The sequence below is a fragment of the Urtica dioica genome, chromosome 6 (genome assembly GCF_054948205.1).
Source record: "Urtica dioica subsp. dioica isolate 48M chromosome 6, U.dioica_male_clone48M_v1_H2, whole genome shotgun sequence".
Taxonomy (NCBI): Eukaryota; Viridiplantae; Streptophyta; class Magnoliopsida; order Rosales; family Urticaceae; genus Urtica; species Urtica dioica.
In genome coordinates this window covers 8,404,553-8,428,498 of record NC_142761.1, presented here as the reverse complement: position 1 = coordinate 8,428,498, position 23,946 = coordinate 8,404,553, and the positions used below count along the sequence as shown (strand labels likewise).

The 23,946-nt window shown below is 39.2% G+C and overlaps 2 protein-coding genes across 2 annotated transcripts in view; one reads left to right on the top strand and one right to left on the bottom strand.

Annotated features, from left to right (window-relative positions):
- The first annotated feature begins 4,824 nt into the window (after positions 1–4,824).
- Positions 4,825–8,281, top strand: LOC149393271 (Tetratricopeptide repeat (TPR)-like superfamily protein). Its single transcript, XM_089617815.1, has 2 exons — positions 4,825–7,052; positions 7,537–8,281. Exons 1-2 carry the CDS (start codon positions 5,037–5,039, stop codon positions 8,068–8,070), a joined length of 2,550 nt encoding a protein of 849 aa, XP_089473941.1. The 5' UTR covers positions 4,825–5,036; the 3' UTR covers positions 8,071–8,281.
- A 1,554-nt stretch (positions 8,282–9,835) lies between these two features.
- The window catches only part of LOC149393270 (uncharacterized), a 29,938-nt gene continuing 15,827 nt past the window's right edge, over positions 9,836–23,946 (bottom strand). The window contains exons 3-4 of the mRNA XM_089617959.1: positions 15,875–16,066; positions 9,836–9,985 (exon numbers count right to left, since the gene is read on the bottom strand). Of these exons, the coding sequence (XP_089474085.1) occupies positions 9,836–9,985; positions 15,875–16,066 (342 nt within the window). The remainder of the gene's footprint in view (positions 9,986–15,874; positions 16,067–23,946) is intronic.

Here is a 23,946-nt window from a genome sequence, read left to right as displayed (position 1 = left end):
GCGCCTTTTCAACTGTTTGCACTGGGAGTCAATAATAAGCCATCTCATAACTTGATTAACACCTTGTTTGGTAAGAGGGGTTTATGAAGGATGGATTAATATGAGAGGATTTGGGTGGAAGAAATTATAATTTTTGGTGTTTGGTACATAAGAGAGGAGGGATGAAAAGCATCTTAGAAAGGATTTAAATCAATGGGTCCCACCAAAAAGTCATCCCCCCAAAATTGGACGGAAGAAGAATGAGGGAATACCTTTTTTTGAAGATTTACATTATTGTCCCTAAAAACTGATGGCAATTTCGTAATATTTATTTATATAAATTTAATGACTCTTTACCTTCTCTCTCTCTCTCAACTCCATCTGCTAAACATTTCTCAGAGTAATGGTGTGTTTCTCCACCATTGAAAAGCTTGTGTGCATAAGTAAGGGTTTATTTATTTATTTATTATTTTTTCTTATCCATATTTTTTTAAAACAAGCTAATGTTTAGTATTATTCTTATCACACTCTTTTTTCAGAACCAAGTTCTTGAATTTCTCCAAGACTCTCCCTAATACATAATACATTGCTTCACAAGGTATGTAATTTTTTTTAACCTCATTCGTATGTGCAATATTGTAGTCTTTCTTATTTACAATGTTCACATTTTTTATTTTATCATTGGTGTGTACATTTGTTTCTAATTATTTGTGTTTTATGCAATTATTTTTATTCACCTATTGGTAGCAATTTTGTGTGTTTATTATAGCACTATGGTTACAAGTTTATTTTCCTATTTAGATGGATCAACAAGAAAACTCAACCAATGAAGATGAGAATTTAGGAGAGAACATCATTAAGATATATCAAGAAAATATAAGAAGGTTCAAGAATGAATGGGAAAAACAAAGACGTATAGCCACTACCCAACTCGTGTGTTACATAGTGGAAACAATATGCATGATGGAATTGTATTATTGCTCACATTATGTAGACCCGAGCTTTCTTAATTGTAGCGTCGATAGTGAAAATACTAGGAATCAACTTATACATCGACTTAGTATTGATGAAAAATGTCGTGATATTATACGAATGAGTCCCTTAGCATTTGCTAACTTGTGTGATCTACTTCGACAATCGGGTCGCCTCAAGGATAACAAAAATTCGATAGTAGAGGAAAAAGTGGCTAAATTTCTCTTCATAATATCACACAATGCCAAAAACCGCCTCATATAATTTTTCTTCCGTCGAAGTGGCGAGACAATAAGTAGGCATTTTCATGAAGTGTTGCAAGCAATCATTTCATTGGAAGATATTTTTATGAAGCAACCTGATGGAGAAGAGACACCCAAGGAAATACTTGAAAATTTTAGATTCTACCCTTACTTTAAGGTATTTATTATCATTTAGGCGATTCATATGATTACTATGAATATTTTAGTTCGAAATGAAGAATAAATTAATTTCACGATTGTGTTGGAGCAATTGACGGAACTCACGTCCGAGTGAAAGTGTCTCGAAACGAGGCTTCACGATATCGGGGAAGAAAAGAACATCCTACACAGAATATCATGGCTGCATGTGGATTTGATATGAAGTTCACTTATGCTTTGCCTGGATGGGAAGGAACGGCTTCCGATTCGAGAATTATAAAAAATGCTTTAGTAAGGGAAGATAAACTTATAATTCCCAAAGGTAGACCAAAATAGACACACACATTTATGTATGTATGTATATATATATATATATATATATATATATATATATATATTCATATGCTAACAAACTAAAGACAAAATTATTTTGTATATAGGCAAATATTATTTAGTTGATGCGGGATACATGTTACGGAGTGGACTTATCACCCCATTTAGAGGAGTACTTTATCATTTGAAAGAGTACTCACAACGTGGTCCGGAAAATCATGAAGAGTTGTTTAATCTTCGACACGCATCATTGCACAATGTAATAGAGAGAGCCTTCGGTGTGCTAAAAAAACGTTTTCCTATCATATCGAGTGGAACCGAACCTCAATATCCTATCAAGTCACTCACAGAAATAATACTAGCATGTTTTATCTTGCACAACTATCTAATCGGTGAAGATCCGGATGATGAGTTACTTAGACAAGTAGATCAAGAACTCATGAACCGAGAATCGGAAGTAGATGAGTACCTCAATATCGCAAATGATGGAGAAGATGCTAAAAAAGGGGTTGCCTTGAGGGATAATATAGCACAAGTCATGTGGCAAGACTATTTAGTGATTAGGGAATAATTTTATGTCATATATATGCTAGCTTTTGTAGTCATATTCATGTACTGTTTGATATTATGTCTTTTATTGTTGTTATAATTTCTTTGAAATTAATACTACAAAGTAATACTTATTATATGTTGTGCAAATGCATGTGCAGAAAAATCCTAAGGCAAACAAGTGGAGATATTGTGCAATTCAAAACTATGACAAATTATATGAGTTATTTGCCAAGGATAGAGCTACCGGAGAACATGCAATGAGTGCCAAAGAGAGAGCTAAGAAATGGCAAGATGAAGATGAAGGCAATCAATTTGTTGATCTTGAGGTTGATGATAATGCCACAATTAATACCTCTCAACCAAAGTCTTCAAAACAAGCCTCTCAAACTCCAAACTCCTCTAAAGGTACAAAAAGAAAATATAATATGATGGATTCCTTTGATAAACACATGGAGGCTATGCAATCAAGTATAAGTGGTGTTGTTGATGCGATGAAAGAAGGCAATGTTGTAATTCGAGAAAGCAGTGTTATAGCTGAAAAAGGGGTTGATGCAATAGAGAGAGGACGACCAAAAATTTATTCAGAGGAGGAAGTCTATGCGGAGTTATTGAAGATTGAAGTTCTGGATAATATTCAACTCGATGCTTTTCTATTTTTAATCAAGGATTCCTCCAAAGTTCGAGCTTTTTTTTGCGGTGCCAAGTGACCGTCGTCTTGAACTTCTTTTGAAGATGATGTCTCCAAGCAACAACAGGGAGTAACACTTTGTGAAATTGATGACTATAGAATCTCGTAAAGCTTTTTGGTAAATTGTCGTTGGCAAGTGTTTATTTTGGTTTATTTTGAAAATGTATTTTGCTTTTGAAGAAATATGACATCTAAATAGTTTGATTATTAATCTTTTGAATGTGAATTTACAAAGAATATGTAATATTTAGAATTCGTATAAAATATTTTCTTTTGTTTAAGCACTAATTATGCATTAGATATGTAAAAATTATATGTACTTCATTTGCATGTTAATATGCAGTGTACACTGTTAAGTTTATATATATATATATATATATATATATATATATATATATATATATATATAATATGTGTGTACGTATATGATTTATATAAATGTATATATTTATTAGTTTTACATGAAAATTAGGCTTCACTTATTATAAGAGTATAAAAGTAATTTGAATATATAAATTTAACTATTCTTTTTTATTTTTTATTTATACCAAACAAACAAATGGATGGATAGTAATCTTTCTTCCTATTATACCAATCAACATTTGAGAAAACTATAATCCACCACTTTCTTTTCCTTTCTTTTCCATCCTATCTAATCCATCCACCCATGTTTCTTTCCTTCTTACCAAACAAAGTCTAAGTATGCTTAAAATTTGATTAGTACGTCACTTTGCATAGATATTCAATCTTGTTCCAACTGCAATAAAATATTAAGTTTTGGTAGTGTTAGAAAAAATATAGAAAATTTAAAACTAAAATCTAGTCTGATATCAAAATGAAGTTCTAAACGATACAGTCGGAACAAAGTTTCAATCTTTTACTATTCCATGAATAAAAATGTTCAGATTTAAAATGCAAGCGAAACATAATTTGATTCAGATCTGAAATATGTCTCAATTGTTAAACTATTCTAAGGTTTAAAATATCGATACCGAATTTTTTGATTTTACTGATATATCGACTACCGACTGGTATATCTATTGGTATCCTATAAACATATATATATATATATATATATATATATACTGACTACCGATAATACTGATGGTATATTGCTGATATATTGCTTATTGACAACTATACCGACTAATATATTATAACAAAATATAATTACAAATATGTTGTTGATTTATTTTTTAAAATGTATATAATATATATTAACGTGTCTAATAAATATACATAGATATATGTATTTTTGTGTACTTTTTATATATAAACATTTATACATAGGTAAAAGCAAAACAAAGACTCACTATGAAAATAACATACATATGCACAAAGTATTTCGGTCACTTATGTATGTGCACAAAAAAAGATCGTATGAAAACTTAAATGTAATTGTGCATGTAGTTATAATTTTAAGAGCATTGCTATGTGACACGGGTCACGATCACGAACGACCCACACACATTTTGACACGTGGCACCAAAGTGCCACGTGTCAAAATGTGTGTGGGTCGTTCGTGGTCGTGACCCGTGTCACAGAGCATTTCCGTAATTTTAAACATAATTTTCGAGCAAAAACAAAATAAAATATTTTTAAAAATAGTTCACGACGATTGTAATTGAAATTTATTTAGTTCAAAATTAGAAGAAGAAAAAAATATCGATAGTTTTTCGGTATTTAGTGGGTTATAGTATTTTTTTTTGTATCAAACTTATTCTTTTTAAATTTATCTATTTATTTTTGTCTTTCATTTTGCTGGTGTGAAAATAGTGAGCTGACATGACAATGAGCCTAATGTACATCAACGTGTATTAGTGTGCTGATGACATGGTAATGTATTGTTAAGTTAGTTACAAGTTACAACAAGCTGTTAGCATGGCTGTAAAGTACATAATATATACACCAAGTGTAATTTGTTTTGTGCTAATGACAATAACACTTCAAAGAATCAATCGCAGCTCTCTGTCTCAAATCTCCACCGCTGGAAATATTCAAGTTGACACTTCAATCTCGTATACGAATCTGAAGTCAAAATCCATTTCTTTCGGTCATCGTCTCAGTTTCTAATAGTAAAGAGGTCGTAAAGACACAAGCTTTACCGCAGAATGTTGGTTAACCTCCATTCGGACACTGGTCACTCCGTTTCGGGTCTATCCACGAAGATTGTGCCAAAAATCGGAGTCTCACTCTCTCCTCTCGAAAACATCAAACCACTCAACAAAGACAGCAAAAACAGAGCTCTTAGAACGCATAACGGAAAAGGGCTTCTCAGGAAGCAGCTCGGCGAGAGAATCAATGGCGGTCCGAAGGAAAAACAAAGTTTCGTCGAGAATCCACGCACAGAACATAGAAGCGTCCCGAAAAAGAACGATTCCGGGATGGGTTTCAAAGCTACGGAAGAGCACGCCAAGTCCTCGACGAAATGGGTGAGAGAAGAAAAGAACGTACGAAATAACAAGAAACCGCACGCCAAGTGCTCGACGAAATGGGCGAACTACGGAGGGTGTATACCAGCGATTCTGAAAGCTCTGGACGAAATCTCTGATCTCGACGAAGCCTTAAAGCCGTGGGAAGAGAGCCTTAGCAACAAAGAACGAAGCATAATCCTGAAAGAGCAGACGAACTGGGAGAGAGCTCTCGAGATATTCGAGTGGTTCAAGATAAAAGGGTGTTACGAACTCAACGTGATCCACTACAACATTGTCCTCCGAATCCTTGGCCGGGCCAGGAAATGGAGCCACGTGGCGAGCCTCTGGGACGACATGTGTCTCCGGGGAATCTCGCCGGTCAACTCAACCTACGGGACTCTCATCGATTCCTACAGCAAAGCCGGGCTCACCCACGAAGCTCTTCAATGGCTCGCGATGATGAAAGAACAAGGAATGAGTCCCGACGAAGTCACTATGGCCATCGTGGTCCAGCTCTACAAGAAATCAGGGGAGTTTCGAAAAGCCGAGGACTTTTACAAGAAGTGGTCGAGAAACGAAGAAGAGGGCAAGAACGTAAATGCTGGTGGAGGCCCTTCTCTGAGCTCGCACACGTACAACACTCTGATCGACACGTACGGGAAAGCGGGTCAACTCAAGGAAGCCTCGGAAGTCTTCACCCGGATGCTCGGGGAAGGAATATCTCCGACGACTGTGACCTTCAACACCATGATCCACGTGAGCGGAAACCACGGAAGCTTGGAGGAAGTGACTTCGCTGATGAAAAAAATGGAAGAGCTTCGAATCCCGCCCAGCACGAGGACGTACAACATCCTCATCTCTCTCTACGCAAAGCACAACGATATAACAATGGCCACCGAGTACTTCTTGAAGATGAAAGAGGCTCGCTTGGAACCGGACCCAGTGAGCTATCGAACCCTTCTTTACGCGTACTCAATAAGACGAATGGTTTCTCAGGCTGAAGAACTTGTCTCGGAGATGGACTCTCGAGAGCTCGAGATTGATGAGTTCACCCAATCAGCTCTGACTCGGATGTACATCGAAGCTGGGGAAATCGAGAGGTCTTGGCTCTGGTTCAGGAGATTCCATCTCCGGGGAAAAATGAGCTCGGAATGTTACTCGGCGAACATCGATGCGTACGGAGAACGAGGCTTCGTCTCGGAAGCCGAAGAGGTATTCAATTGCTGCCGGGAAGCTGATAAGCTAACCGTCGTCGAGTTCAACGTGATGATCAAAGCCTACGGGATAGCCAAACGGTACAGATCGGCCTGCGATCTCTTCGACTCCATGGACGTTGCTCCGGACAATTGTAGCTTTGGCTCACTGATTCAGATCCTCGCCGGTGCTGACATGGCGCGAGAAGCCGTGCCGTATTTGAGGGCAATGCAATGCTCAGGGTTCGTCAAGGATTGTATCCCTTACTGCGCTGTGATATCGAGCTTCGCGAAGTTCGGGGATTTGGAAATGGTGGAGGGTTTGTACCGAGAAATGGTTGGCCATGGTGTCAAACCCGATGTTATTGTTTTCGGGATTATGATCAATGTATTCGCCGATGCTGGGTCCGTTGAGAAAGCCCTCGGCTATGTCGAGGATATGAAGAAGGCAGGTTTGCCTTTCAATGAGGTGATTCGCAACTCGCTGATCAAGCTCTACACCAAGGTCGGATACCTGAAGGTAAGCCGGAATTTATAGTTACCATTATTCAGAAAAAAATCGGTTAGGTTAAGTTAACAGATTGTTTTTTATTTAAATTTTACTTTTTTCATTTAATTAAAATTTCGATGAAAACACCGAGGAACCTTTGGGACTTGAAAAATCTGATGAACAAAAAATGAGATTTCATTATATATTTCTCGTGTTATTTGGATTGATAAAAGTTGATGGAAATAAATTTGGAGAGAAGACACGTAAATAAAATGCTTAAAAATGAAAAAGAATCTCATATATAATATAACATGGGTCACTCTCTTTTCTTCCAAAATCGTTTTTTACTTCCAAACACAATAGAGAATTTAGAATTTTGATTTGCCTCCATATTTTCCTTCAAATTTTATATATTTTTTTTTCATCCCAAAATTAAGTTCCAAACATAGCCTTGAGAAATACTAAAACAATATAATTTTTTTCATATCGTTGACCTGTATCGCATATTTTCCAGGAGGCGAGAGAGATGTACGATGAGCTGGAAGGTCCGGCGAAGATGTACTCGTCGAACTGCATGATCGACCTGTACAGCGAGCAGTCGATGGTGGGGCCCGCGGAGGAGATCTTCGAGGGGATGAAGAAGAGAGGCGAGGCGAACGAGTTCTCGTACGCGATGATGATGTGTATGTACAGGAAGATCGGACGGTTCGACGACGCCGTGGCGATCGCGCGGCGGATGAGGGACCTCGGCCTCTTCGCAGACTTGCTGAGCTACAACAACGCGATCGCGCTGTATGCCGCCTGCGGGCAGTTCGAGGACGCGGCTGCGGTGTTCGGCGAGATGCTGAGGTCGGGTCTCCGCCCCGACGATTCCACGTTCAAGTCGCTCGGCGCGGTGCTCGTCAAATCCGGGGTCTCGAAAGGGGCTGTCTCAAAGTTGGAGGCTCTGGCCAAGCGCGACCCGTTGAACGGGATTCCGAAGTGGGTCTCGGCTCTCGATTCCGTTGTTGGAGCCGACTTTTCCGACGCTGATGATGTGTCCTACTGATCACGGGTTATTTATTTATTGTACGACTTTCTCAGAGGTAGAAATGTGTCGAGTAAATATCTGTAGAGTAATTTAGTTGATCACTATTTTTGTATGAATAATTCTAGACCATGTATAATATGACATCGAGAGCTGGTTAATAATGTATGGAAGAACAGATAAACGAATTATTTGTGCTTCATTCGTTTATTGAGAGAAAATGAGAGATTCAAAAGAGAGATAGTAGACATTTAATGCTATTATATGAAGATTAAAAAAAAAAGGTTCTCATTAATGTGGTTAGTTAGAGTTGCTAATTCTTTTTTGTTTTTTTTTTTTAAGATAGGGTTGCTATTTATAGGAGAGTGAATATGAGCACTCTTTTTGGAGTAATTTCAATTTTGACGTTTCTGGCCGCTAGAGTCAGAAAACTCACCGGACTTGGGACAGTCTCCAGCTTGCTCGCGAGACTATGGACTCTTAGTCGGTGATACCTAGCTTTGCCGCTATACACTCCAAGTCTGGTACGAACTTGGATGCAAGGATTGAATTAAAGTTACCGGTATTGAATCGGGACTCAGATTTTATGAGGATATCGAAGGTTTACCGGGGTATTTCGTGAACGATATACCGTTATCAAATTGATAAATCGCTAAATACGGGATTTACCAAGGGATTTTTAGTGACAAATAATAGTCCCTTAGATATTTAGCCTTATTCAAAGTTTTAGTTTGTCATTTAGTCAACTTTTAGTAAGTTTTTGGTAAATAGTCATGATCAAATATTTACATGCATAAATTGACTGAAAAAATATATCAAAACGTTGACTATTTACATAAAACTTACAATATGATAAATTAAATATTAAGATATATATATAATAATATTAAATAAACTAAATATTATATTTACATTTATTGTTTTCTAGAACTAAATGATCATATATAATATAGTCACTAGTATAAATATTGGATTCTACAATCTATATTCTACAACACTTACGGTTAAGTGTTATAGAAACTGAAGATTATACAACACTTAAAATAAATGTCGTAAAAATTGAGTGCTTCTTCTTTTTATACATTACAATTAATATACGGATATTTTAATTTTCAATCTGATATGTATCGTCAGTCTCGCTTATGTACCAACCAGCACACCAGACGTTTAAGCATAATAGTGGAAATTTCATGCGAGGCCTGGCTTACAATGAATTGGTACATCTGTAATGTCATTTGCCCGGGATAGACTAAGATACAGATCACATTAATCTTGAGCAAGGAAATGAAACTTCTAAGACGACTCTAGTGTGATGTGACATACCGCTATAGGGAATGAATCATTGAAGCAAGTAAAGTTCAACGAATTGGTCATAAAACAATTTTTATTTATAACTGTGGCGTGCCCGGGTTTGACTCGACTAAGATCTATAAAACCTTGGCATCAAGAGGTGAATAGAACCTAAGACTGTCGGACCTCAGAGTTAAAACACATTGTTTAAGTACCCATATTTCTCGACAAACCCAACAATTTGAAAAATTCAAACGGCTCTTCACTTCAAAGCAAACATTAAGGCATTGGAAAACAGCATAGAACATAGCAAACCATTCAATCGAAGAAATAATCTTATCTCATAAACTAGCATATCCAATTCAAAACAAAAGTTTAAAACTCAAGGTCGAGCCATTTCTCAGGCATCGGCTCCTCTGTACTATTAAACCTAAATTGGGGTTATCCACTAAGAATTATGGTAGAGCTGTTCAAGAATGTACATGTGAAGAAATGATCAAAAGGGCAGTCTTTGCGAGAGAATTGGGAAGGTGGGCTTCATCAACAGGTCCGTGTGCTCTTGGAACAGAGAATTGGTGAAGCGAGTCTCTTTCCAGAACTCGGGGGTCAGGAAACCGTAAGTTTTCAATAAGCACTCAAATGTAGCCTGCAAAAATGAATCATACACATATATTATACCTGAAAATGAAACTTGTATATACATATATATTCGTATACCCATAGTGTAAGATAAACCTAACAATTGACTTCTAAAACGACACTTTGTTGTAATTGAACGCAACATTGGACACGTGTAATTGAAGTTAGTTGCTTAGAATTCAGCTCGCTCGGTTCGGCAGCTCGCTCAGTTCGGCAGCTCGCTCAATAACGCAGCGTTGAACACGTGTAAGTCTAGGAAGCTTAGCGACTAAAAACTGGTTTAACAGTTTTTTACGCAGGTGACCGTTGGATCATATCCAACGGTGACGTGGTTACTAAGCTTTCTCCAAATGTCTATTTATAGCGTTTGGATGGTCTGTGTTATAGTTAGTACGTTTTTCTGAGTCTGAATTAGAGAGAGAGAGAGAGAGAGAGAGAGAGAGAGAGAGAGAATTAGAGAGAAAATCGAGTTGATCTCAGAAACTCGATTTGGGGATAATTCTAGGGTTTCTTTGCTCGTTTTTCAATTTCTCAGTTGTAATCTGTATTGCCGTTGATAGTAGTGATCGGAAGCTGGACTATGTCGTTAGTGACTGAACCAGGGTAAAAACTTCGTGTCTTCTTCTCTTATTTCTTCTGACGACATCGACAAGCTCGTTTCCTGGTTTTCCGGTGATTGTGGTATCTCAGTTTCGAGGACTCAATCCGGGAATTGGCGTAACAATTGGTATCAGAGCCATCTCAACAATCGACATCAAAGAAAATGAGTCTAAGGCGTATCGAAGTTGATCGCTTCGATGGGAAAGGCGATTTCTCGCTATGGCGTACTCGAATGAAGGCACTGATGGTTCAGATGAAGATCGCGAAGGCTCTGCAAGGAGAGAAAGGGCTACCAGACTCGTTATCCGCTCCTGAGAAGCAAGACATCCTCGAGATGGCGTTCGGCACGCTAATTCTCCATCTCGGAGACAAAGTCTTGCGTGAAGTGTCGTCGGAGAAAACTGCATCAGGAATCTGGGCAAAGCTCGAGTCTTTGTACATGACAAAGTCTCTCACCAATCTCATCTACCTGAAGGGGAAGCTTCATTCTTTCAAGATTCAAGAAGACAAGCCTATCTCCGAAAGTCTTGATGACTTCAACAAGATCATACTTGATCTAGCAAATCTTGAAGAAGTTGTCATGGATCAAGATCAGGCTGTCATGATCCTGAATGCCCTTCCAAAATCTTACTCCTCTCTGGTTGATGCCCTGAAGTATGGAAGAGAAACTCTTTCTCTTGAAGACGTTCAGGTTGCCTTGAAGGCCAAGGAATTGGAATCTAAGTCCGACAGGAAACAGACCGCTGAAGGTCTTAATGTGCAAGGCAAATCCAAGAAGTCCTCCAAGTCCAAGAACAAATACAAGGCAAAGCCAAAAGGAGATCCTTCAGAACCTTTCCAATACAAATGTTACCACTGTCACAAGCAAGGGCATATGAAGAAGAATTGCCCGGATCGCGACAAGACCTTCAACAAGCAAGGAAACGTGACTGTTGCTGAGCAAGGATATGACAGTGCTGAAGCCCTCACCATATCTGAAGAAGGAGCCAAAGATGTTTGGGTTCTTGACAGTGGATGCACCTACCACATGTCACCAAACAAGGAATGGTTTAAGAGTCTTCAGACTCAAGTTGGAGGGTCAGTTCTTCTCGGCAATGATGATTCATGCAAGGTGAAAGGGATAGGTAACATTCGTATCAAACTTCTGAATGGCTCTATAAGAACCATCACTAATGTTAGATATATCCCTGAACTGAAAAGAAATCTTATATCTCTTGGAACCCTCGAATCTCAAGGTTATACTTTTAAGTCTGAAAATGGTGTTTTAATTGTTTCTAAGGGATCTAAGGTGATTCTTGAGGGTAATAGACATAATGGCCTGTATTTCTTGAATGCAACTACTCTTGTTGGTGCTGTGAATGTTATTGACAGGGATACAATGGCAAGTCTCTGGCATCTGAGACTTGGCCATGTCAGTGAAAAAGGACTGATTGAACTCAACAAGAAAGGTTGTCTTGGAGATTCAATGCTGGGAAAATTGGTGTTTTGTGAGGATTGTGTCTATGGTAAATCCATCAGGAACAAGTTCTCAAAGGGCACCCACAGAACTGAAGGAATCTTGGACTACATACACTCAGATCTGTGGGGTCCAGCCAGGGTAAATTCTCACGGAGGGAACAGATATTACATGTCCATTATTGATGATTATTCCAGGAGAGTTTGGGTCTACATACTCAAGCACAAGAGTGAAGCTTTTGATAGTTTCAAAAACTGGAAAGCCATCACTGAAAACCAAACTGGCAAGAAGGTTAAAACCTTGAGAACAGATAATGGACTTGAATTCTGTGCTGATGTTTTCACTGAGTTTTGCAGGAGTGAAGGTATTCAAAGGCACTACACTGTGGTTCACACACCACAGCAAAATGGTCTTGCTGAAAGGTTCAACAGAACCATAATGGAGAGAGTTAGATGCATGTTACAACATGCAAGACTCCCTCACACTTTCTGGGCCGAGGCAGTTAAAACTGCTTGTTATTTGATAAACAGGTGTCCCTCAAGTGCTTTGCAGCTCAAAACTCCCATGGAAATGTGGTCTGATCACAAGACTGACTACTCAAACCTGAAGGTGTTTGGGTGCACTGCCTATGCCCATGTGAAGCAGGGAAAACTTGATCCTAGAGCCCTAAAGTGTATCTTCATAGGATACCCTGAGGGAGTCAAAGGATACAAGCTGTGGTGCCTAGAACCTGGTCACAAGAAATGTATTATAAGCAGAGATGTCATTTTTTAATGAACATGATTTTCAGGGTAGGAAAGCTGATGAGACAGACACGCCTCTTGAGGAGCAGGAAGAAGTGCAAGCTGCAGAGATTGAGGTGGAGAATCACACTCAAGAACATGCACAACCTCAACCTCAGGTGGAGATTCAACAAGATCATCAAGCATGTCCTGAGACACCTGAACATCCTGAAAATGAAGAGCATGGTGCTGAAGAAGGTCCTGAAGAAGAGCCTCAAGATATCACTGACTATAACTTAGTCAGAGATAGAGAAAGAAGGGTGCCTAAGCCAACTCAAAGGTTTGGGTATGATCTTACTGCTTATGCTTACATGACAGCTTCAGATGTTCTTGAGGAGGAGCCTAGGCACTACAAGGAAGCTGTTAACAGCAAGCACAAGAAATCATGGCAGGATGCCATGTTAGAAGAGCTGAAATCCTTAAAAGAAAATGAGACATGGACTGTGGTGGACAAGCCAAAGGACAAGAAGATTATAGGCTCGAGATGGATCTTCAAAGTCAAGAAAGGCATTCCAGGAATTGAAGCTCCAAGATTCAAAGCCAGACTAGTTGCCAAAGGGTTCTCACAAACTGAAGGCATTGACTACAATGAGATTTACTCTCCTGTAGTCAAACACAGGTCCATTCGAACTATCTTGTCTTTGGTTGCTAACTTTGATCTTGAACTAGAACAGATGGATGTAAAAACAGCTTTCCTCTATGGAGATCTGGATGAGGTCATATACATGCAACAACCTGAAGGCTTTGAAGTTAGTGATAAACAAACCAAGGTTTGCTTGCTTCATAAGTCCCTGTATGGACTAAAGCAATCTCCTAGGCAGTGGTATCTAAAATTTGACAAATTTATGATTGATCACAGCTTTAATAGGAGTGAGTATGATTGGTGTGTTTACTTCAAGTGTCTGAACAATTCTATAATGATTTATCTGTTGTTATATGTGGATGACATGTTAATAGTGTGCCAAGATAAATTTGAAGTTAACAGGTTGAAGGAACAGCTGAGAAAAAGGTTTCAAATGAAAGACCTAGGACCTGCAAGAAGGATCTTAGGGATGGAGATTGTCAGAAACAGAAAGGACAAGAAACTGTGCCTTTTTCAAAAAAGCTATCTGTCCAAAGTCCTTGAGAGGTTTGAGATGACACACTCAAAGCAGGTTGCCACTCCCATACGTCAGCATTACAAGCTCTCAACATCACAGCAACCTGTTACTCAGGAGGATAAAAACTACATGACCAAGGTGCCATATGCAAGTGCAGTGGGGAGTCTAATGTTCTCAATGATCTGTTCAAGGCCAGACCTAGCTTATGCCATCAGTCTGGTTTCAAGGTTTATGGCTAATCCTGGAAAGGAACACTGGAATGCAGTGAAATGGATTCTCAGATATTTAAAGGGGTCTATTGATTATGGCATTGAGTATGGATCTGGTAATACTAACAATGTGCAGGTTGAAGGTTTTGTTGATTCTGACTATGCAGGTAGCATTGATACTAGAAAATCAATCACAGGCTATGTGTTCAAAGTTTGTGGTGGAATTGTGAGCTGGAAAGCCTGTCTGCAATCTGTTGTTGCTCTATCAACCACGGAGGCTGAATACATGGCACTCACAGAAGCCATGAAGGAAGCTCTATGGATGAAAGGTCTAGTCAGCGAGCTTGGTTTCAAACAAGACCAGGTGATCATTCACAGTGATAGTCAGAGTGCCCTGCACTTAGCCAAGCATCAAGTCTTCCATGAGAGGTCAAAGCACATAGACGTCAAGCTTCATTTCGGGGATGTGGTCAACGCAGGGGAAGGTGAAGGTGGTAAAGGTTTCAACTGAAGAGAACCCTGCTGACATGCTTACCAAAGCTCTACCAAGAGTCAACTTTGAGCACTGTTTGAAGCTGTTGCACGTCAAGGGGTTCCAGGAGGTAGAACCTTAGGGGGTTGGGTCCGGTCACTACTAGATGATATGAAGATGTTGTGTTCAAGGTGGAGAATTGTTGTAATTGAACGCAGCATTGGACACGTGTAATTGAAGTTAGTTGCTTAGAATTCAGCTCGCTCAGTTCGGCAGCTCGCTCGGTTCGGCAGCTCGCTCGGTTCGGCAGCTCGCTCAGTTCGGTAGCTCGCTCAGTTCGGCAGCTCGCTCAATAACGCAGCGTTGAACACGCGTAAGTCTAGGAAGCTTAGCGACTAAAAACTGGTTTAACAGTTTTTTACGCAGGTGACCGTTGGATCATATCCAACGGTGACGTGGTTACTAAGCTTTCTCCAAATGTCTATTTATAGCGTTTGGATGGTCTGTGTTATAGTTAGTACGTTTTTTTGAGTCTGAATTAGAGAGAGAGAGAGAGAGAGAGAGAGAGAGAGAGAGAGAGAGAGAGAGAGAGAGAGAGAATTAGAGAGAAAATCGAGTTGATCTCAGAAACTCAATTTGGGGATAATTCTAAGGTTTCTTTGCTCGTTTTTCAATTTCTCAGTTGTAATCTGTATTGCCGTTGATAGTAGTGATCGGAAGCTGGACTAGGTCGTTAGTGACTGAAACAGGGTAAAAACTTCGTTTCTTCTTCTCTTATTTCTTCTGACGACGTCGACGAGCTCGTTTCCTGGTTTTCCGATGATTGTGGTATCTCAGTTTCGAGGACTCAATCCGGGAATTGCCGTAACACACTTGAATCAGGAAAATTTGAATTTCCACTTTATTACATGTACCTATGTGAACATAATTTTACATACTGAACTAAAATGAACTTTGGAACTTCAAACAGAGAGAGAAGAGTAAATATTTACCATTGACCCTTACATACGACTGAAAATTGAAAAAAATAATTTAGCCCTGCTAAACACACATCCTAGCACATAATCCAAATCATAATGCCTTCTCATATTCTAATTTCAACCATATCCATAAACAAAAGTCTATCGTATCAGAAACCCTAAAAACAAAACTACATAGGTTAAGCCCATAGGAATAAACAGTATATATATATATATAATCAATCAATAAGAATCATCAAAACCCACAGCGAACACAAACAAACATTTCAAAACAAAGCAAAAACAGAAAATGCAAACCTTAACGAAGTTTCCAAGAGTCTTGGTCGAGCCCCTGGAAGAGGTGTACACATCATCTATCCCGGCGAACTGAAGCACCTTCTTAGGAACCCTAGCAGCAACAATCCCAGCCCCACGCGGCGCTGGAATCATCCTAACAGTCACGGAGCCACACTTTCTGGTGACCTTGCAGGGCACTGTTGAATAATTAAACTTAATTTTGGGTTATAGTATTTGGGCCTAATTATTTTCTAATTGTAGTTTGGACTTTTAGTATTTTGCACTAGTACAAAAAACTGTTGGAATCGATCTAGGGTTTAAGAAAAAGTTTAACGCTTCGTTAAGCGGCGGAATTTTAAAAATTTTCTTTTTAAGTAAAACTAGTTTTTACTAACCTAGACAAGAGCATATGCATGTAAATAAAAACTAATATGAGCTATGGAAGTTACTAACCTTTCTTGAAGCTTGAACCTTGTAGAAGCTTTTGGAAAGTCACAACGCTCGTCTCCCCTCGCAGCACGTCTCTCTTTCTTTCCTCGGCAACTCGAGCAACCACGAAAGTTTCTATCACTAAATCACTCGAAAAGAAGGAATCAGTGAGTGGGCACTTTTAAACACTACGACTTAAGAACGAGTCTCGAAGTCGCAGAGCTAAACACTAGGTCGAGTGAGGACCTAGGTGCCAAGACAAGAAAAATCGAAAATATAAACTAGAGAGAGAGAGAGGAAGGGGCGGCCAAGTCTAGAGAGAGAAGCTCTCAATCTCTAAAACTTTGCATGAATGAAAAGTGTGGAATGAGGCTCCTATTTATAGGAGAGGTCTCACCTTCAATAAGGTAGTTTCCTCTTCTATAGAATATCACATATTCATGAGCCAATTTCCCTTTTCCTTCAAAGAGGTGCACGTCCAAGACAAAACAAGTAAGTCCTTGGATTTGTTTCCTCTTTTGTTTGCTTCTCTCTTGACCACATTTGGGCGCCCACCATGTTTCCTCTTAGGGGAAATTTGTTTCCTCTTTTTCTTTTGGCAAGTATCTTGATACATTTATGCACAAAATATTCTCTCTTCCTATGGGTATTATGGGCGCCTATCACCTTCTAGAAGGGGCTTCTAGAAGCTTTTCCATTTTGTTCATGACAACATGAAAAAGGCCCATTAAGAATTTTCAATAAAATTCTTATGAAATGAAATTAATCCACAAGGCCCAATTAATCATATTATGGCCGAGTGACATTAAGTCATCAAATGAACTTGTCAAAAAATTTATTGACATTCATTTCATCCTTTGTCTCAAAAGACAAAAATACCCTTTTGACTATTTTCGTTCTTGTTTTGACTTAGCTTCCAGTTTAACTATTCCTATCGATGTGATTCGTGACAGTGACCTCATGGACCCAAATGAACAAAGCTTTAGCTAAACACTTGGACTCAAAAGTTCACAAACCTTTTCCAAGTTTAGCTTAATGCCAGCTGACTCCACTAAAGAGCTGACACTGAAAATCTCTCGGTTCAAATGAATTTGTTTTCTACTCAAGAATTCGACCTAATTATAATGAGCGGATCCACTGAATATTATCTATGCTACCCTTCATGAATGTCATCAGCTAGTCGGGATTTACTAAATTACCATTTTACCCTTCTAGCTGTTATTTCCTCAACTCCTTTGTCGCTTGTGAATAAGTTAGAAACAATGTATTGACGAGGAGCTAACAAGTCACATTGTTTCATCCAAAAGAGTCAGGACTCAATTTGGACACTGGCCAGTTCATTTATTCACACTCCAAGGAACAAAGCATGAGGTGACATACATTGCATTTCAGCAATCTTGTACATGAATTCCATATCTATGAGAACTTCACAAAGTTACTCATGACAGACTCACAACTTAGTACTTCACCAATAGGCCTTGTTCGGAATCACATAGTGAGTCCAAACTTTGACTTTCTCAAATGAGAATACTAAGGTGTGAAATGGCATGTCTCATTTCAGGATTAAGGTAAGCATGATGCAATGCATACATAGTGACTTCGAGACATAAGAGGTTAAATGGTTTGTTCTTATATTGTCTCTAGAAGTGCACTGGTCAATTCAGTACCTTCGGAAGATACCTAGAAGAACTATAGAGTCCCCAACTCTCAATGCCTCATAACCAGACATCATAGATTCTTCTAACAATCGTACTGAGGTCAATAGTCCTTTGACCCTAAGATTGTGAATATATCGTTTTAAGCAAACTACGAAGAGTTTGTTCATGCAAATCTACATTTGTCTCTTCGTAAGTTGTTAAGTTTGTTTATGGACTAAAAGACTAAGGTTTTATCATAAAGCTTCAAACAAAGAAAGAATGAATGAACGTTTCAACTTTATTATTAAATGAATAAGCAATTACAAGCAAGAGTCTTCGTAAGACTATATGACATCAAATGTACATAAATAGACACTACTACTCTTCTTGTGGGCACCATTGACAACAAACTCCCACTTGACTCAAAGAAGATGTGAGTAGTCCTACATGCCTAATCCCTCTCGAAGTTGGTCGAAGACCATGTTCGCTAGGGCCTTGGTGAATGGATCTGCCAGAGATCTACTTCACCTCCACGTCTCCGCGCTGCGCGATCTCTCGAATCAAATGGTATTTCCTCTCAATATTTTTAGAGCGCTTATGGCTTCTAGGTTCCTTTGAGTTAGCGACAGCCCCACTATTATCACAATAAAGGGTCATGGGCTCGTCGACGTTTGAAACAACTTCCAAATACTTAAGGAATTTTCTAAGCCATATAGCCTCTTTGGATGCTTCACAAGCAGCCACATATTCTGCTTCCATTGTGGAGTCAGCAATGCAAGATTGCTTAATACTCCTCCACACAACAGCTCCACCATTAAGGATGAACACAGATCCCGAAGTGGATTTCCTGGAATCCTTATCCGCTTGAAAATCGGAGTCGGTATATCCCGTCATAGTCAGGTCAGTACCTGAGTATGTAAGCATCAAGTTCCTAGTTCTTCGAAGATACTTAAGAACATGCTTAACAGCAATCCAGTGCTCGGGTCCAGGGTTGGATTGGAAACGGCTAACTACGCCAACGGCGAAACAGATGTCAGGTCTAGTGCAAAGCATAGCATACATAAGGCTTCCTACGGCAGAGGCGTAAGGAATTTTACTCATTTCTTCAATCTCTTGTGCAGTCTCCTGGTCCTTAGAGAGTGAAACTCCATGCCTAAAGGGTGTTTGGCCCTTCTTGGAGTCTTGCATCGAGAAGCGATCCATTACCTTATCAATATAAGATGCTTGAGAGAGCGACAGGGTCCGGTTTTTCCTATCTCGAAAGATTTGGATCCCCAGAATGTACGCGGCTTCTCCTAGATCCTTCATATCGAATTGCTTTGCCAGCTAGACCTTAACCTCAGATAACTTACCCACGTCATTACCAATGAGTAGTATATCATCGACATATAGTACCAAAAACACAACTTTGCCTTCGTGTATTAACTTGTAAACACAAGGCTCATCTATTGACTGTTCAAAGCCAAAGCTTTTTACAGTTTCATCGAATCTAATATTCCATGACCTAGATGCTTGCTTTAATCCATAAATGGACTTAAGCAACTCAAAAACCTTGGTCTCTTGACCTTCCTCCACGAAACCGTCTGGTTGAGCCATGTAAATGCGCTCATCAAGATTGCCATTCAGAAAGGCTGTCTTGACATCCATTTGCCAGATCTCATAGTCGAGAGCTACAGTTATGGATAGGAGTATGCGGATGGATTTAAGCATCGCGACTGGCGAGAAGGTTTCTTCATAGTCAATCCCTTCTTGTTGGGTATAATCCTTCGCCACAAGTCGTGCTTTGAACGTCTCGACGTTCCCATCAGGACCCATTTTCTTATTGTATATCCACTTACACCCTACGGGTTTAATCCCTTCAGGAAGGTCTACAAGTTTCCAGACATTGTTGACATACATCGAGTGCATTTCAACTTTCATGGCGTCAAGCCAAAGGTTTGATTCAGAACAAGCCATCGCTTGGCTATAGGAAACAGGATCATCCATGTCAGAGACGGCTACAAGAGAGTCTCCATAAGACATGTACCTGTCAGGCTTTTGAGTAGCCCTCCCACTACGTCGAAGTACTACTTGACGAGATTCTGATGAGTTAGGTTGTGTTTCAGTTGGGGTAAGAACGGTTCTTACAGATGAGGTAGAAGCTTCCTCACCCAACTTTTCTTCAAGCACAATTTTGCTTCTAGGTTTCGCATCCTTCATAAAGTCCTCCTCAAGGAAACGAGCATTCGTGCTAACGAAATTCTTATCGTCCTCGGGACTATAGAAAGTAAAACCTTTGGTTTCCTTCGGATATCCTACAAACAGGCACAATTCTGACCTACTAGCCAACTTGCTAGTCTTTTGCCTCAGCACGTGTGCAGGGCAACCCCAAATTCGGATGCGGCTAAGATTCACTTTACGGCCATTCCATCGTTCATAAGGAGTACCAGGAACCGTTTTAGACGGAACTTGGTTCAGAGTGTAGGCGGCTGTTTCGAGGGCATATCCCCAAAAGGAAAGCGGGAGTGATGAGTAACTCATCATTGATCTAACCATCTCCATAAGAGTTCGGTTTCTTTTCTCTGACACTCCGTTTTGTTGAGGTGTGCCAGGTGCGGTTAGCTGAGAAGCGATACCTTCTTCTTTAAGAAAGTCATCGAACTCTCCAGACATATACTCACCACCTCGATCAGATCGAAGGGTTTTGATCACTTTGCCAGTTTGCTTTTCCACTAAAGCCCTAAAGACCTTAAATACGTTAAAGGTCTCGGATTTGTGTTTAAGCAAATAGACAAACCCATATCTTGAGTAATCATCAGTGAAGGTAACGAAGTATTCGTATCCTCCACGTGCCTGTTGGTTGAGCGGACCACATACATCAGAATGTATTAGTTCCAGCAACTCAGTGGCTCTTCGACCCTTATCGGAGAAAGGTCGCTTAGTCATTTTTCCTTCTATGCAGGATTCACAAGTAGGTAGTGAACCTATTGCAGAGGCTTGGAGTGGACCATCCCTCACAAGTCTCTTAATCCTATCTAGACTGATATGACCAAGTCTTAAGTGCCAGAGGTATGTTGATTTTGTTAGATCAGAGGATTCAGAAAGTTTGATCCTCTTTGGCTCCCTAATTAGATCGTTATCTAGTTCGGTGTCTAAGAGAGAAGGTTGAGTGGGATAGATGTAAAAAAGACCATTCTTCATACATGCATCAGTGACAAAAGAATTAGAAAAAGAAATACGAATTCCATTCTTTATAAACTTTAAACAATAATCTTGCTCAAGAAGACGAGCAACGGATATTAAGTTCTTACCAAAGGTAGGAACAAAATAAACATTATTCAAGTTTATAGTGCGGTCTTCAAAAGACAATGTCACGGATCCCACAGCCTTCGCAGACACCAGGCTCCCATCACCCTATTTGAAACAGAACTCGCCTTCCTCTAAGCTTTTGGTTTTCTTGAAACCATTCAAGGAACAACAAATATGGTTAGTAGCAGCGGAGTCAAGAATCCACGATGATACATTATCAGCTACTAAGCATGCTTCGGTAACTAGTACAATACTATGTTCCTTTGCTTTGAGATAGGCGGGACAGTTCTTTTTATCGGCCTTGTAAGGTCTCTTCACAGTTCCAGAGGCGGAGGCTTTTTGCTCAGTAGCATGTGCCTCTCCTTGATTCCTCTTTCTCTTAGTGAGACCTACAGCAGTGTGAAGTTCCTCCATAAGCTTGGTAACAGTGTACTCTAGCTTGTTTATTGAGTAGTTCATCTTGGAGGTATCAAGAGATGCGGGGAGAGTTTCTAAGATCATATCTATGACATTCTTCCCATCATTCTCAGATCCTAGGATTTCTATCTTATTTAGAAAACTAATGATCAGTATCATAAAGTCTCTAACAGGAGTCCTAGCCTTCATATGACAGTTAAAGTCTCTAACAGGAGTCCTAGCCTTCATATGACAGTTCATAAACTGTCGGACTTCTTGTTGCCTTGCTTGACGCCTTTGCCCTCCAAAACTCTCAAGGAGATTGTAGATCATGTCAGCGGAAGTCTCGATGTCACGATGTTGCTTGTTCAGCATATTGTTCATAGATGCTAAGATATAGCACCTCACAATCTCATCGGATCGAAGCCAGGCCGCTAAGGCGTCATTGTCCTCTTGAGTTGAATCATCATTCGTCAGAGGAGGACACGGGGTGGTGAGTACCCATTTGCGCTTGTTAACGGTAGGTATTATGTCGAGGTTACGTTTCGAATCTATGTAGTTTTCGTTTTCGAGTTGGTTCGAGGAAAGAAAGATAGAGAGAGGGTTGAGAGACATATTGCCTATAACAGTTGAAACAAGTTTATGATTAGTCTTTGGTTTAGGATTTAAGTTTCATTAAGACTTTTGTAAAATCCAAAGGTGTTATGAACGAAATGACACTTTACTCCTTCGAGGGAAGGCCGCAACGAGTCTCCTTTCATAAGTAAATGACTCATCATTAATGCATAGCCAAGATGTCAATACATCAATTTTGACTAGCCACCTTGTAAATTGGTTTGATCACTCACATCCTTTCGCAGGGCCTCGAGGGAGGATTACTAGGGATTGAGTCTAAGTGTGTAACCAACCACTTAGTCCAAAAGATTGACTTTGAAAAACAATCCGCCGAGGGGAGGTCTTGTCATCATCGTCTCACTCTCGGACGTAGCTCATTGAGCAATGATCAGAGCAAAGCGCCCTTGAGTACTCTCATTTAAGAGAGGGCCACGAGGGTGACTCTTAGTCCGGCGACACTTGCACTTTTCATTAGTGTTGGGGATCGTGGGTTACAAACAACAAGTATAACCCTCCCACTTAGTTTTTGGAGTTGGTTCATCGACTCTTTTAAGTTCGGAAACAAATTTCCTAGTTAGAGAGCGACAGAGCGGACAACTAGAAGAGAATCCTAGATCGACATGTTCAGAGCAGTATTAGTGCATAAAGGCACAAGGGACATACTCGATCTTTTCCTATTTTCTATTTCGGGAAAGTGCGTGAGGGAAGTGTGAACTTCAACTCACTCGAACACTTGAAAGTTTGAGATTACACATCCTTTTATTTTTTCGGCTTGTCTACAAGGAGACCTCCCACTCAAATTTTCAAGAGCATATAGATTTTGAACATATGTGATATAGATATAGTTTTGAAAACATTTTGAAAATTTATTTGATTTGGATGACAAAATATTTTTCAAGTTTGAAAGTGAAAATGGTTTTTCAAAATTCAAACTAGTTTTGTAAAAATTCAATTTCAATTAATCTTTCAAAAATCAAAACTTTTAATCTTTACACATCATGTTTATAATCATATGAAAAACATTTTTGCTCAAGAAAATTTTCTCATTAGAGTTCTATAACTCATGGTAGTGGGGTTTGAAAATCCGGATTTCTAAAAAACTGGAGTTTCAGACAGCCGCGCACCTCGGAGTAAAATCGCCATATCTGGCGGCTCCGATGTCCTTTTCAGCCGAAACCGGTGGCATTGGACAGAGGACAGACAGAGCTTTAATTTGATTCAAGAATCATTAAATTTAGATTTTTGAGCAGAGAGTTATGCCGCTTTTAATGCGGGTTTACATTCCAGCTCGAAGAAAAAGAAATAAATTAAAGCTTCGTCCTTTTAGGTGCGAAAAAGAATCGAGTGTAACGGAACGTTTTAAGATGTTGTTTAAAGCTTTTATTTGTGTTTTATTAGCAAGGTAATAACAAGGCATAAAAGAAATAACAACATGCATAAAACGATTCAAGTAAATAAACGAAACTAGCAAGAAAATAAAACTAGTCACAAAATTTACTCGAAAATTCTCAAACCTTTAAAACACGTTTTTCAATATAAAAAAATTAAAAACTTTTAGAACTGATTCTAATGTGTTTTAACATCATCCCAAACTCATAGAAAATCAACATGGTTTTTAATTTAAAGGCATGAGCAATAAATTAAAAAAAAATCTAAGATTACAATTCTAACTTGTCACAAAATTAGTAAACTTTCGAAAACGATTTTCAAGCTCATAATATAAAAACA